The sequence below is a fragment of the Schistocerca americana genome, chromosome X (genome assembly GCF_021461395.2).
Source record: "Schistocerca americana isolate TAMUIC-IGC-003095 chromosome X, iqSchAmer2.1, whole genome shotgun sequence".
In the NCBI taxonomy this organism is placed as follows: domain Eukaryota; kingdom Metazoa; phylum Arthropoda; class Insecta; order Orthoptera; family Acrididae; genus Schistocerca; species Schistocerca americana.
The window spans coordinates 773483970-773500418 of NC_060130.1; the positions used below are offsets into that span (position 1 = coordinate 773483970).

The window sequence follows — 16449 nt, forward strand, 5'->3', positions numbered from 1 at the left end:
ACGTGTGCCCGTAGCATTTGTTGCTGCAGCCGCGTTTCGGCCTCGACCTAAGGGCGACAGGAAACCCTGCGAACAGCTGTCCCTGTTTAAACAGGAGAGTGGGCGCGCTGGCGTCTGCATATGTTACGCAACAAAAGCCACGATGGTATCTGCTTGCCCGGCGACCGACCTTTGCTTCCTCCGCACGCTCTCCCTAATCGCCGATCTGCATTTCGCAATGCGTGTCACAGTTAACTTGGGCCGCCTCCAACTTCTGCATTTACTGCAGTCTCTGTCAATACTTAGTACTGCGGTGACAACTGCAGTAGCTTCCTTTCGAGGAACGAATTTACTCCTACAGCCGCAGGCATCTTGAACGTTGCGTATGGCCACGTCCGACCAAACCGTAACTTGGAAGTAGATTACCTGTTGCGAGTGTGCAATCCGTAGAGTGTTCTTATTACTCGTAGTTTCGGTCTCATAATAACCGTGTTACTGCCAATTATCGCTGCTGTGATGTCGTCGAAAACCAATTCACGAAAGTGATTGTTACCAGAAATCGACGTCCGCAGCTCTGTAGATCGCAGCGTCCCGGCTTTGATTCCCAACCGGGTCGGAGACTTTCATCGTTCGGGGACTGGGTGTCTGTGTTGTCATTAGCATTTCCTCTCATCTCCATCGACGCGCAAATCGCCGAAGCGGCGTCAAATGCAAAGACTTGCACCAGGCTGCCTAAGAACAGACCAGAAAAGCCATGAGATCATTTAATTTTAATCAGAAGTATAACTCTGTGAGATAGCTAAGAGGCGCAACAATAGAATAAACGGAATCGTCGTCTTGACTGGGGGAGGGGGGATTTGTATTCCGGTCAAATGGTTCAAATGGCTCTGAGCACTATGGGACTCAACTGCTGAGGTCATTAGTCCCCTAGAACTTAGAACTAGTTAAACCTAACTAACCGAAGGACATCACAAACATCCATGCCCGAGGCAGGATTCGAACCTGCGACCGTAGCGGTCTTGCGGTTCCAGACTGCAGCGCCTTTAACCGCACGGCCACTTCGGCCGGAAATTCCGGTCAGGTCATCCTGATTTAGTATATCTCGGTTCCCCTAAATCACTGCAGTTGGATGTGTGGTGCCGGCCGGAGTGGCCGTGCGGTTCTAGGCGCTACAGTCTGGAACCGAGCGACCGCTACGGTCGCAGATTCGAATCCTGCCTCGGGCATGGATGTATGTGATGTCCTTAGGTTAGTTAGGTTTAATTAGTTCAAAGTTCTAGGCAACTGATGACCTCAGAAGTTAAGTCGCATAGTGCTCAGAGCCATTTGAACCATTTTGAATGTGTGGATGCGTTAGTTGGCTGGCTTCTTCCCCCGTACTTATTGAATCAATTGAATAGAGAGGTCCGCATCTGATAAGCTCCCTCGCGACATACAGGTTAGAAAATTTACACACACTAACATCTCCGCGCTACATACGTTCGCCATCAGATGGTTCCTCGTTATTTTGTTCGGTCATTTTTCACGGTGTATTTGGAATTCGAATCTATTTCAAGCTACTATTTGTTTTATGTGCTAAAGCGTTATCTATCGTATTAGTGTTCACTCTGGACATTAATTAAGTGGGGTCGGGACTTTATCTGTTGGAGATGACTCGTCGCATGTGTGTGTGGAAAGGGGGAGGGGCTACATTACACGTTTAGACGTCAGTTAACTAAGTGCTCCTGTACTTATACGCCAATGACCGATGCTGAGAAAGTGTGATTTTATAAATTTACCAGTGATATTAACTCATCCCGTAGTGCTACCGAAAGTGGTTGTTACCAGAAAGCGACGTCTGCGGCTCTCTAGGTGGCAGCGTCCCGGCTTTGATTCCCGGTCGGGTCGGAGACTTTCATCGTTCGAGATCTGGGTGACTGTGTTGTCATTAGCATTTCCTCTCATCTTCATCGACGCCCAAATGACGTCAAATACGTACAAAGACTTGCACCAGGCTGCCTAAGAACCGACTAGAAAAGCCATAAGATCATTTCATTTTAATCAATAATGGAACTCTGTGAGATAGCTAAGAGGAGCAACAATCCATAAACGGAATCGTCTTTACTGGGGGAGGGATTTGTATTCCGGTCAGGTCATCCTGATTTAGTATTTCGCGCTTCCCCTAAATCAGTACAGTTGAATGTTTGGTGGGTGCTTGAGTTGGCTGGCTTCTTCCCCCTTATTTGTTGAATCAATTGAAGAAAGAGGTCCGCATCTGATAAACTCCCTCGCGACGTAAGGTTAAAAAATTTACACACACTAGAACTCCTCGCTACATACGCTCGCCATCAGACGGCTCCTTGTTATTTTATTCGGTTATTTTTCACGGTGTATTTGGAATTCGAATCTATTCCAAGCTAGTAGTTGTTCTATATGCTAAAGCGTTATCCATCGCACTAGTGTTCACTTTGGACAATAATTAAGTTGGGGCGGGACTTGATCTGGTGGAGATGACTCCGTAGCGTGTGTGTGCGGCGGGGGGGGGGGGGGGGTTAAATTACGCCTTTAGACGTCAGGTAACTAAGTGTTACTTGTGCATCAGTGACCGAAGCTGAGAAAGTGTTATTTTTTTAATTTACCGGTGATATTAATTCATCCCGTAGTGCCACCGCCGATTTCCCCAAATCCCTTTCTCATTGTGGTGGGGCGTTTGGAAGCAGGTACGTGCTGCGAAAGGTTCGCTGCAGTGTTCCGCGGCAGTAGCGATGCCCCGTTGAGCAGTAGCTGCGCTGCGCGCTGTTGCACCGCATTGGCGCCGACTGTACCGCACACGCGTGACTAACGCCACACTCAGCTGCGTTGCACCGCTGACTGCCTCAAGTGCGTCACGCTTGTTGCAAGTCCCCAAATTCAGACCCCGTGTAACATCTTTCCCACGGTGGCTGTAGCCTCGTCGTCCGCTATCATCAATCACTATGTTACTAGACACCTGTCTGCAGCCTGGAAGCCAATTTCTGTCACTTGTCCTACTTACTACATAAACTGATACGTGAGTGAACCATCACCGCGTTAATACTGCAAGCCAGAACATGTTCTACAGAGCTTACATTTTATTCATTTATTGCTGTGATTTCTTTTCTGTAATGGCATATGGCGTTAAACCGACCGGATAGCCGAGCGTTTTAAAGCGCCGCTTCCGGGATTCAGGGGGCCGCGCCGGCCTTGGATCGAACCCGTCTGGCGGATACGAATATGATGGTCAGCCTGGAGTGGTACCCATGTCCCACACACGATATACGGTACGCAAAGATTTAGAAAACGCTCTCACTCTTAAACGCAAGATAACTTAAGAAGCAGACGTGGGTTGCACGAGTACCGCCGGGAGAGGGGGGCGGTGGAGGTAGTGCTGGCGTATGGAAGAGCACCTGGACGCCCTCTACCACTAAAATTGACAAATCCGAATTAACACGCCGACCCAGTGGAGACAGGAGAAAAGGCTAGGAAGAAGAAGTCGTGGCATATATTTTAACCAATCGGTAGATTCCTTAGAAACAATTGCGGTTAATGTTGAAGGTTGTGTGTGATACAAGAAGTTGATGTCTTGCAGATCGGCCACAGTTGGAGCCATTCGACAGTTTATGTTTCAAGCACATGGGAAAACTATGTCTAAAACACGCGTGCATGATTTTAATTGCCGCAATATGCTATTTCCAAAAATTCGAATAGTGACAGCAGCAATCAACATTACATCATTTGCTGCTATATGCTCTTTAAATCGAGTGCTTCATCTATCTGCTGTCATTCATACACATTACATCTGGCTCGCTTTCATGTAACAAATGTTTCTTAGTATCATAGCGAAACAAAAGCATATATTGTAAATGGGAACAAAGTTTCAAATACTGCAAGAAATTTGAGGTATCGCCTTTCAAAAAATCTGCAGTTGGATTTCAGATATGTATTTTTTTTTTTTTTCAGAAACTATGAGGACGTGCTGAAACTTAATGTCTCCAAATTTTTTATGTGAAAACTCTTAAAGGTTTTTAATAAAACAAATCTTATTAACATCATACATCTTTATCCTTTATGCCCACATATTTATTTCTCAGCATAGTCACCCTCGTGATGAACACATTTCTCCCATCGAACGACCAGTTTGTTGAATTCGTCACTGTAGAATATTTGACTTTGTTGACGAGGTCATAACCTCACCTCTGCTTGCAAATGTTCAAATGTGTGTGAATTCCTGAGGTCATCGGCCGTTAGACTTACACAATACTTAAACTGACTTGTGCTAAGAATAACATACACACCCATGCCGAAGGGTGTACTCGAACCGCCGGCGGGAGGGGCCGCGTAATCCGTGACATGGCGCCCAGACCACGCGGCCACTCCTCGCGGTTCTGCTTGCACCGTGTCATTACTATCAAAGTGAAGACCCCAAAAGAGTTCTTTAATTTTTGGAAACAGATGAAAATCGGATGGAGGCAATTCGGAACTGTATGGAGGATGGTCGATGACGGTGAACCTCAGGCGCATCGCATTGCCGAATATGTCGCAGCACTCGTGTGTGGTCTGGGATTAATATGCTGAAAGAGAGGGTTCTGCCTGTGTGGACGAACTCTTCGAAAACGATTACAGCGCGCTCTTTCTCACGCACCTACATAATTCCGTTAAACACCGCCACGATACACGCTACAATTCGGAGCCCTCTAGCGGCACAGGGCTGCAAAGAATGAAGATTTAAAATGTTAATATTGATTGTTTTATTTGAAAAGCTTTACGAGTTTTCGCATGAAGTATTCGGTGGTACCACATTTCAGCACGACCTCGTATGTAGCAACAGGACTGGAGTGACTGAAACTTATCTACTGGATACCGTCCTCAAATTACACGGCTGCGTTTGTACGCGATTTTGTCATATGTAGGCGATAATGACGCTCAAGCGAGCTTCGCTTACAACTGTACAGCGTCCTGTTGCAACTAAGTGTGCAGTTTACCGCGCCAGCTCCCAGTAGTTGTACGCTTATCTGGAAAGAGAATCTGATACGTGCCTAATTATTAAGCGACTCTCACAACGCAACACAGCGCTTGTATTACAGAAAGTGCACGGCAAAATTTGTGTTATTATCTGTAGGAGAAATAGTGTCAGTTTCTAGGAATTTTTTGTGCAAATTTGCTACCTCACTTGGAAATCAAACAGCACACATTGCTGAAGAATGAAATTCAATAATCTTTCACTCTTTTACATTCTCTGCAACTGGAGTCCGTTCCTTCTTTTATCGGAACAAGTTTCACGTTTACGCTACCTCACCGACTGATGAAGACCTGTCTTCCAGGGTCAGCACTGTGTACCTAAAACTCACATCTTTTTTTCTTCAATTCACAAACGTCGCCCTGACTTTATTCCATTGCACGAATTGGTAACGTTTTCAAAATTCATTAGCGTTGAACGGAATTTAAGTAGTCAATAAAGGCTGAAACTTTGTGTGATCTAAACACAGGGAACGGACCTTAATTTGGATTTCACTGACGAATCAGCACAATAACCGATTACATTTGTATCTGAAAGGAAAATACACCGAGAAGCGAAAGGAAGTATAGATAATGCAAATTCTTCAGCTAGTCATGTACAATAATAGCGGTACATTATTAAAGCTATCACGCGTTTTTCATTGCGGTCATCATAGCACACAAATACGATATCTTGGATAGATAGACAAAAACGTTATGTGACCTGCTTATCTAAAAAATTCGTGAGAAATAATTGTCTGTGAAGACTTTTTCTGGTATTTGTTGTTTACTTTGATCGACTCAAAGGATGGTTTTAAGTGCACAGCGTGCTACTAGCCGTAGGTAGTATGGAAGGTGATATTCCCTTGTCAAATTCTGAACTATGCCAGCCCATATATAACTACTGACATCAGCACTTTTACGAGGAATCCCAAGAGTGCAGTGCCTTAGCCTTTTTAGGATATTCAGACTTTTGTCGCGTGAAGTGCCACAAAACTTCCCAGGGTCACCAAGAGATCGCTCTCTGAATCTTTTTGCCATGAATCCCACACTTAAACAACTGAACAACCAAGCTGCACAACGGTAATGTAAAAATCAGAAATATTTATAATCTTGTACACTAAAGACGCTGTTATTCCAAAGTTTCTTTTAAAAGAGTACAGATAGACAGAAATGAAGATATAAAACCATGTGCTATCATTGACACACGGGAGCAAGTAAACAGCAATTAATAACAAAGTAAGGCGGATTATCAAGACAGAAATAACACTCTCGTGAATCACAGATGTAAAGCAAACGTCGCACATTATTATCGGGTAGGGTTTTATCTACGCTTCAACCACCACTCACTCGTCATAGCTTACTGGCACTTAGAAAATAAGAACTCTGACCACGGAAATTATGTTCAGATTTGAATCTTCTCTAATTATGTCGTCGTCGACGTTAAACTCTACAATCTCCCTTCCTTTCTTCAGATATGAGAAGTACTGTGTATCAACGACACCGCCTTTAACATTTGTGTAGATCACGAATGGAAGTAGATGGGGAGAATTTCGAACCATAGCGACGTCAGTTGATGTGATAGTGTGCCATCGCCCTGACGGAACACATTAATGTCGTCTGTCTTGGTAACCCATTTTTAACTTTTCTTCTCACCCTAGTATTGTTGTAACACGAGATCCTGGATTTGCTCTTACAAGGATATAGGTTACTCTTTCTCGTTTCTTTTTTTTTCTCAGTTAGAAGTATTGTGTTTAACTCCAGTTTACCTGTTGTATCAATGACGTTCTCTGGTCGATAATTACTATTATAAAAGCAGAAAACAGAATAGCTCCATTTGAAAAATAATTTTGTTCGTTGTTTATAAGGTTACGAAAATACGTTAGTGATTATTTTATTGGCCTCTTTAGATTATTTGCCTAGGTGAACGTAGATTAGCAGTATCTTGATTATATCAATATCTTTATTAAATAATGTGTGAGGTGATGCGTCGAGTGCCATCCACAGTTTATAGAAGGACGCCCTAATTCGATAAGCACGTTTACGTTGTTTTTCGCTCGAAGACTTTGCGCTGCTGCCTTCATTATCCAAGCAAATTCTGTGCACCTACGAAGTGACAACAGATAGGTCGTAGACGTCGCTACTATTGAAGCAGAATTGTTCTGGCTAAGACACTGACAATTAAAGTATGACCGAGCCAAATGTAACCTGATGACAAGTTGGGAGAATAATTTTAAGATTGTGTTTCTTTTTGGAAGACAGTGATGCTGAACATCTTCTACATAATAAACAACAAATATGGTAGAAGAATTGTACATTCATAAGTCGTCACTAGACGTGCAAAACGGTTAGTTAGTATTATATTTTTATTTACTGGCTTTCGGAATGTGCCGATACAGCCGTCTCAAAAGTGGAATGTCATTTCTGACGATACGAACGTAAGGACAACACAACAGCCAGCCTCCGAGCTAATAAAATCTCCGACCCGGCCGGTAATCGAACCCGGGCCCCTTGGGTTAGCCACCAGCCGTGCTGACCGCGCAGCTACCGAGGCAGACTGCAGGAAAGTTTGTAGTCGATAGTGGAAGCATTTACTTGCTTGATGAGATACGTGTGGCGTGATGTCAGCTTTAATACTCGTGTCACTACGAAATTTCAGTATTTGACCACCACGTGTGTAATAAAAACGTATGATTTACTAATACTGCGAAGTGTAGTGAGTAGCATTTGTGAATAATGCCGATGAGTGACAAGAACTGCTCTTTATCATATGGTTGTAAGCTATCTGGAATTATTGACAATTTATTCATATAATCTCTAGAAATGAAAGTACTGTAATGCAAGAATGAGGGCGGAAGACATTCAGAGTTATATTGAAGAGGGGACTGTCTTACCACACGTGTGGGACCTACGAGGTGCGGCTAGAAAAAAACCGGACTGATGCTGGAAAAAACATTTATTTACAATTATTTACAATTTCATGTTATCTCCTTCAATGTACTCTCCTCCTCGGTCTCTACACCGCTCCATACGAATTTTCCACTGTTCATAGCAATGCTGCAGATCATTTTCGGTAATTCCATACATTACTTCCGTCGCTTTTTCTTTTACTGCTTCATCAGTCTCAAATCTAGTTCCTTTCAAAGCTGACTTGACTTTAGGGAAAAGAAAAAAGTCACAGGGGGCCAAATCAGGTGAGTAGGGTGGATGATCTAAGATGGGAATGTTGTGTTTTGCCAAAAACGTCTTCACTGACAACGCACTGTGAGCTGGGGCATTGTCTTGGTGAAGGATCCATGACTTTTTTCTCCACAAATCGTTCCGTTTTCTCTGTACTCGCTCACGTAGGGTAGCCAGGACGCTAATGTAGTAATGCTGATTCACTGTTTGTCCCTCTGGTACACAATCAATGTGCACAATCCCTTTGATGTCAAAAAAAAACAATCATCATTGCCTTGAATTTCGATTTTGACATTCGTGCTTTTTTTTGTCGTGGAGAACCAGGAGTTTTCCAATGCATCGATTGGCGTTTAGTTTCGGGATCGTAAGTAAAAAACCACGATTCATCGCAAGTAATACCATTTTGTAAGAAGGTGGGATCACTTTCAATGTTTTCCAGGATGTCAGAACAAATCATTCTTCGGCGTTCCTTCTGTTCAATAGTAAGACACTTTGGAACCATTTTTCAACACACTTTGTTCATGTTGAAACTTTCATGAAGAATCTGCCTAACACTTTCCTTGTCAACTCCTGTTAACTCAGACACTGCTCTGATTGTTAAACGGCGATCTTGTCGAACAAGTTTACCGATTTTTTCAATGTTTGCATCAGTTTTTGCTGACAATGGTTTGCCAGTGCGAGTGTCATCACTGGTGTCTTCGCGGCCATCTTTAAATCGTTTAAACCACTCAAACACTTGTGTTCGCGATAAACAATCATCGCCGTACACTTGTTGTAACATTACAAACGTTTCACTTGCAGATTTTCCTAGTTTGAAACAAAATTTGATGTTAACACGCTGTTCTTTCTGTACACTCAACATTTTCCGACGCACAGACAAAACGTCAACTACTTAAAACAGACGCCACGGGCAGACTGAGTGCAGGAGGCAGATGAAACTCGAGCAGTAGGCGGAGCGAGAGTCACGTGACAGGCCACGCGACTTTCAGCCTTATTGCATTCATTTTATTGTTTCACCAGTACTAGTCCGGTTTTTTTCTAGCCACACCTCGTATGCGTAGTATTGCAATCCACATCAAGATAATTGTAGTTTTGCATGGTTTATGTGTCTTCATTCTAAGCATATAATGTAGACGTACGGAATTCTCGCGGCAGACACAAACCGCTGGAAATGTTGGAAGGTTGAGAGGTGAGACTCCTCAACTGTCAACATTTCGCAATTTATGTTGTTTTTGTGTTATCAGATGTTGTTGATAGTGGAAGTCGTTCACATTTTATGATACAACAATATTGTCTGAGAACCTACTGCTAGTTTGCGGAGAACTGAAGTCCTGTTATCCAAAACAGAAAGACAAAGATTTTCCCTCTATTCTCGTGATAGAGAAGTTTCATACATATCAGCAGTAACTGGTGTGACATAAGTTCTGACCCTGCTGCTGACGAGTTAGTTTTTTTGTTTCCTGTTGGCGCGTAACATTCGCTGCGTCACGGTCTCGTAACAGGCGACCACTTGCACAGATCTGACAGTTCCGGGAAAGAAACAGTTGGACTGGACTGGCTCTGAGCACTATGGGACTTAACATCTGTGGTCATCAGTCCCCTAGAACTTAGAACTAATTAAACCTAACTAACCTAAGGACATCACACACATCCATGCCCGAGGCAGGATTCTAACCTGCGACCGTAGCGGTCGCTCGGCTCCAGACTGTAGCGCCTAGAACCGCTCGGCCACTCCGGCCGGCGAAACAATTGGAGTCTCCGGTTTCGTCTGCAAGCTGCGGGACTTATGCTTGGTTTTAAAACACTTGTTGTCTATACTAGGGTATGTATTGTGATCCGCAAGTCATTTCATCACATTCTAGTCCCTAATTCTACTCGATTCATGTTTAATTAACAGCTGACGGAACTACCTCTAGTGGCCCAGTCTAAACACGTAGCAACTGCTTCAGGCTAAGAGTTCATAAATGTTGTGTCTTAAAATGTTCTTTGTCATTTACATGAAAACAATATAGCGAAGATAACTTCAAATGGCTCTGAGCACTTCTTTGGATCTTCTCTATCTCCTCCGTCAGACCGATCTGGTACGGATCCCACACTGATGAGCAATACTCAAGTACAGGTCGAACGAGTGTTTTGTAAGCCACCTCCTTAGTCCATCAACAAAGGAGGTGGCTTACAAAACACTCGTTCGACCTATACTTGAGTATTGCTCATCAGTGTGGGATCCGTACCAGATCGGTCTGGCGGAGGAGATAGAGAAGATCCAAAGAAGAGCGACGCGTTTCGTCACAGGGTTATTTGGTAACCGTGATAGCGTTACGGAGATGTTTAATAAACTCAAGTGGCAGACTCTGCAAGAGAGGCGCTCTGCATCGCGGTGTAGCTTGCTCGCCAGGTTTCGAGAGGGTGCGTTTCTGGATGAGGTATCGAATATATTGCTTCCCCCTACTTATACCTCCCGAGGAGATCACGAATGTAAAATTAGAGAGATGAGAGCGCGCACGGAGGCTTTCAGACAGTCGTTCTTCCCGCGAACCATACGCGACTGGAACAGGAAAGGGAGGTAATGACAGTGGCACGTAAAGTGCCCTCCGCCACACACCGTTGGGTGGCTTGCGGAGTATCAATGTAGATGTAGATGTAGCACTATGCGACTTAACTTCTCAGGTCATCAGTCGCCTAGAACTTAGAACTAATTAAACCTAACTAACCTAAGGACATCACACACATCCATACCCGAGGCAGGATTCGAACCTGCGAGCGCAGCGGTCGCTCGGTTCCAGACTGCAGCGCCTAGAATCGCACGGCCACTCCGGCCGGCCCGAAGATGACTGCGAAGAGGGTCTGTATCTTGGAGTGCATCTGGCGTAATAGTTTTGAAGGTATCATAAGTATGCCGTTCAGAAATGCCACATAAATTCGACATCGTTATTTCCTATGGTATTCACATTTATCTCACCATAGTTTATGGCTCTAGATAAATATATAGGGAGAAACAATATAACTAGGTAGACTTTTGGTTTGAATTTGGTCGGTAAATTTCAGGTTCTTTGTGGCAGTTTTTTCCTGAATGGAAAATAGTTTCAGATTTAATGTACTTGATTTGTAAAAAAGACCAACGTGTAGGCTGTTACCGCATTCGGTTCAGGTATAGTAATAAGTGTTTAATAACCGCCCACTAATATTTTTTATTTTTATTGTTATTTTTATTTGTGAAGGTTTTAGCGTCTTTCACATCACATCTGTACGTCGTTCGAGATACATATAATAACTACAAACAAGACATGATGGCCCGTCAGGATCTAGGAACTAAAATAATAAACAAGTATCTTATACTATAAGCATAATAATTTTTAATTTAACGTTGTATTTACGAACTGAGTTGATAGTGCAGGTAAAAAAATTTCGTAAGAAATAACGAGTTGGAATATATTTTATTTTACATAAATAATACTTAGAGAGACGTCGATTTTACCAAGTTACTAAATTGCGAATTTGAATGACATTTATGGTGCAGTAAGTGTCTTGGTAAGCATAGAAGAAGGTATCAAATACGGATCAAAAGACACAATATTGCTACGTTAATTAACCACCAATGACGAAACGTTAACGGACGCACAAAAAATCGTGAAAAAAATTTACTGCGCTAAAATGTCTGGTGAGGATATACGATCAGTGATTAGGTGCTATAGCAGCGTGGGGGAAATGAGACAGTCAGAAGTATGTATATATTTCACAGAAGACCGTCACACATTGAAATTTCATTATTTATCAGTCATGACGACTCGACGGATCATAGCTGTATCTGAATAGATGTCGCTTTACTCACGTCTGACTTCGAAATACTATGTCCATTTATATTGAAAGTTGTTAGCCGGAATATGTTGTTGTATGACTAGCTCAAGATGCATCATTCCGTTTTACTGACAGGAAAACTTAAATAAGGTGATGTTATTCTGAATATACTGGGCCTTTGCTACAGGAGACAGCCATGCTTGATCAGTACCATCTACCACCCAGAAATTTATTTGCTTACAAGCGCTAAAATTTCAAAAAAATGACTCTGAGCTCTATGGGACTTAACTTCTGAGGTCATCAGTCCCCTAGAGCTTAGAACAACTTAAACCTAACCAACCTAAGGACATCACACACATCCATGCCCGGGGCAGGATTCGAACCTGCGACCGTAGCGGTCGCGCGGTTGTAGACTGTAGCGCCTAGAACCGCTCGTCCACTGCTAAAATTTCAAACGGCGCTACTAATTTCTTAGCTTCACGTTATGAGCGTTAGTTTTTAACTACTATAACAATAGGTTTTGGAGAGAGATGCTAAACATGAAGATGGAAACACTGTTTGGCACACGTGGTTCGTTGAATCTAACCGCAGCAGTAACTTTATATTTTCCAAACGCTGTTTGCATTTTAGAACTAGGGTGAAGGGATGAGAGGGAGAACAGTTACATAATTTTAGCACGGAATTTATCAGTCTTGCAAAAGTAAAAATTTCTAACACGAGTGTAAAATCATTTTGCCTCTTCGAATAAATGGTTCAAATGGCTCTGAGCACTATGGGACTTAACTGCTGAGGTCATCAGTCCCCTAGAACTTAGAACTACTTAAACCTAACTAACCTAAGGACATCACACACATCCATGCCCGAGGCAGCATTCGAACCTGCGACCGTAGCGGTCGCGCGGTTCCAGACTGTAGCGCCTAGAATCGCTCGGCCACTCCGGCCGGCCCGCTTCGAATATATTTTTAATTTAAGAGCTCGGAGTGAAACCTAACATTTAAATTAGGATACACAAGGTGGATAGTTGACTTTTTTCGCTCCTTTCCAAAGTTGGCCTAGAAGGAGTGTGTACATACTGGTTCGGCGTAAACGGCATAGAATATACTACTTTCACTCGTCATATGATATTTCAACGTCAAAGTAGTCCCATACTGAGGAAATGATCGTAGGCATAAGAGATGCGGAGTTCTGCATCGGCGCTCTTGGATTGCTTTTAGTGGAGGTAGTTTGCCTTTGGCTACCTCCGACCTGTTAGGAGGCAAGTGTGTATCGGTACCGAGCAGATGACTGCGACGAATGCATGCACACCATAGTATTGAGTTTGTGCTGTTATGGATGCAGGGAAGGGTGAGAATAGTACGAAGGATGGAGCCGAGCTTAACGTCCCCATCCAGCGGAAGGATCACAAACCTCTCCCCTCATTGCCGGCCAAGTACTCGCAGTGAATATTTTCCAACACTAGGAGTCGAACCAGTTTACCTCCCAACCGAGCGCCACCGCACAACGTTAGTAGTAGCGCTACGGAGGCGGGTTGCTTAGTCAATGAAGCGAGACGTTTGTTTGTGCTATGTAGTAATGTTACGTAGTTGGGTCTCCGAGAAGAATGGACGGAAAAAACTGTGAAAAAGTTAATCCTGTGTAATTTCAGTATAGTATATGCCTATTTCTGAGTATAGTAAGGAAACGATAAACTGACTGTAATGTTTAATATTTTATTAAGTCCAGTACTGAGTGAAGTGTCTGCAGTAAAAGGGTTGCTCGGTGTGGAGTCGCTTTAGAGAAAGATACCACTCCATTTAATTGAATTACAAAAATGAAAATGATCTCTCTTTATTCACCTCGCCTGCATATCATGTGGTACAGCAACAGAGCCTGCGTCATTTGGGTAGAGGTGATCAGATTTGCGGAGACTTCAGAAACTAACGTGATACTCTTCGAAGCTCCAGCAGTGTACATTCCCGCAGTGTCTGTCCTACACTAGTTTACTCCCTCATTTCATGCTCTTCCTTGAGTGAAATACGCCAGAAGCCTACTACTTCATCTCTCAGTAAGAACTTGACTAATGAATTAATTCAGCTGAATAGTTTGTTTCTGTTTTATCCTTCCAGTTGAATAATTTTCTTAGTTCATAAACTGCCTGGTGAATGTGGAGCTTGACGTTCTCTAACAAACTTAAATGCATTCTGTAATGTGTTTCTGACACGAACCGTTGATTTCAGGTCTGGAGGAAACCATGAATGTGTGCCGCGGCTGCCAGAACGCGCCCTAACCGTAAGTATTCAATATCTCAATTTGTAGAGAATCTCAAAAAAAAAAAAAAAAAAATATGGCTCTGAGCACTATGGGACTTAACTTCTGAGGTCATCAGTCCCCTAGAACTTAGAACCACTTAAACCTAACAAACTTAAGGACATCACACACATCCATGCCCGAGGCAGGATTCGAACTTGCGACCGTAGCGGTCACGCGGTTCCAGACTGTAGCGCCTAGAACCGCTCGGCCACTCCGGCCGGCAGAGAATCTTAGTTTTTCAAAGGTACACGGCGTCGATGCTGTTTATTGGTAATCCATTATGACGTATCTACAGCTGATACCTATTCACAAGTTTTATTTTGATACGTGTATCATTATAGCGGCAACTTAATAAAATGTATTATTTGTGTTGTATTTTGTAAACCATAAAAATAGAAATTTTTCGAAATATTTGTAATCTTTGCGTTGGAAAGAAGTTAATTTTTCGCTCTTACATTTATCGATGTATGCAGAGAGAAAGTAGACTATTAGAGAATGGAGGCCAATTTCTGAAGTAGGTAGCATTACACATGTGTTTATACGAAAAGTATACCCTAAACATTGCGTCTTATGTAATTTTATTAATAGTTCTCTCACTTTCTGTACGCCATGTTCCGTTAATATTGAGGGAGACATACGCACAACTCTGCTCCCCTCCCCTATTTTCTCTCTCCCTCCCCCCCCCCCCCACCCACTCTCTCTCTCTCTCTCTCTCTCTCTCTCTCTCTCTCTCTCTCTCTCTCTATGTATCTGTATCCTCGGAGGCACTTTACCATCCTGGCTCTTGCAATGGAGGCGGGAGTTTCGGGTTTAACGTTCCACCGACGACCGGATTATTAGAGACGCAGCTCAAGATCGGTCTTAGCAAAGAGGTGGTAATACGTCGGTAGTTTCCTTTTCGAGCGAACCATCTCGGCGTTTGCTTTAATCGGTTTAGAGAAACTATAGCAAACAAGGTTGTCGGACGGGAATTTGAATCGCTGTCGTCTAAAATGCGAACCCAGTGAGTTAACAACTACGCCACCTAAGTGTTGCACACCATTCACTAAGAGTGATGGTTATCATGTCACTCTCTGTCCACAAATTGTGTTAGTGTTGCAAGTTTTATAAAGAGTGTTTCCGCGGCCACATGAAAGTGATGCTTCATGTGCACCTCACAGTTGTTTACGACTAGCGGAAAGAAACCGTGGATGGCTCCACTTTCAAATTACCTGACTCTACCTTTGTCGACGTTAACGCCAGTTTCCGACGCATCGATTGAAACGAATACTAATGCGTGCGTTGGACAAGACGTAATGATGGTCTGCATACGCAGCTCGTGAATTACGCTCCGCTATTTTGATATCCAAACAACGGTGGCATTTCGCGTTTTCATTATTTTCGCTGCGTATTGAGCCTAAAAAGTTATAGCTTGTAATTGATTGTATTTAGCGCAATGCGGATGTTGTATCAGGGTAGTAAAATCAATAGGAAGTGTATAACATTTTATAGTTTCTGCGTGTTTCCGTTTGGAAGACAACAACTACAGAATTCAGACAGAGACACGGAAGACGTACGCTATGTGGTACGAGGCGTAAATGAGGAAAGAATTGACACGCTGCGCACTTCAATCTCCCAGTGTTCATAACTGTGACAGAGCGTTACTCGTCATGCTGATAGTGAATACTCACAGACGGCCAAAATGAGGAACAATACGTTTTATCGAGTGCTCGGTTCAGGAGTTTGCGGTCGCTGATTTGAGCACAGCCATCGCAGGCCTACTACCGCGTCTGATACATACAGGGCCGACAAGCGCTTTCTATTATGGTTCTTCGCACTGAACATATCAGTGTTGACGTAAACGTATATTTGCGGCTGCTACATGTTAGCGAATCTGCGCGTGACTTCTGCGTTGCATACTTCACGCATTTGCCTTCTGTTTTTAGTACAAGAATGTCCGTTTTTTTTCGGCTGTTAAGAAACAAACGAGTAATTATTTAGCGCCTCTGTAGAGAACATTGATAGGCAAGAATCAAACAACAGGCGCCAGAATAGACGTAAGAGAGATATTCAGTTTTGTATTTGTGGGTCACTTAAAGTCAACGACACACCGTCTGGGGGTGGTAATCAGTGGATGGCCCTACAATAGTCGGAACAGGATCATTGCTGAAGGTTGGGAACCTCTTACGACAAAGAAGTATGCTTCCACTCTCGCTGAACTGATGCTTCAGCAGC

General features: G+C 43.2%; 1 protein-coding gene across 1 annotated transcript in view; it reads left to right on the top strand.

The window, feature by feature from the left end:
• LOC124556307 overlaps positions 1–16449 on the top strand; it is a 602370-nt gene that overhangs the window by 522789 nt on the left and 63132 nt on the right. The window contains exon 5 of the mRNA XM_047130280.1: positions 14163–14214. Coding sequence (XP_046986236.1) covers positions 14163–14212 — 50 coding nt within the window. The 3' untranslated portion in view covers positions 14213–14214. The remainder of the gene's footprint in view (positions 1–14162; positions 14215–16449) is intronic.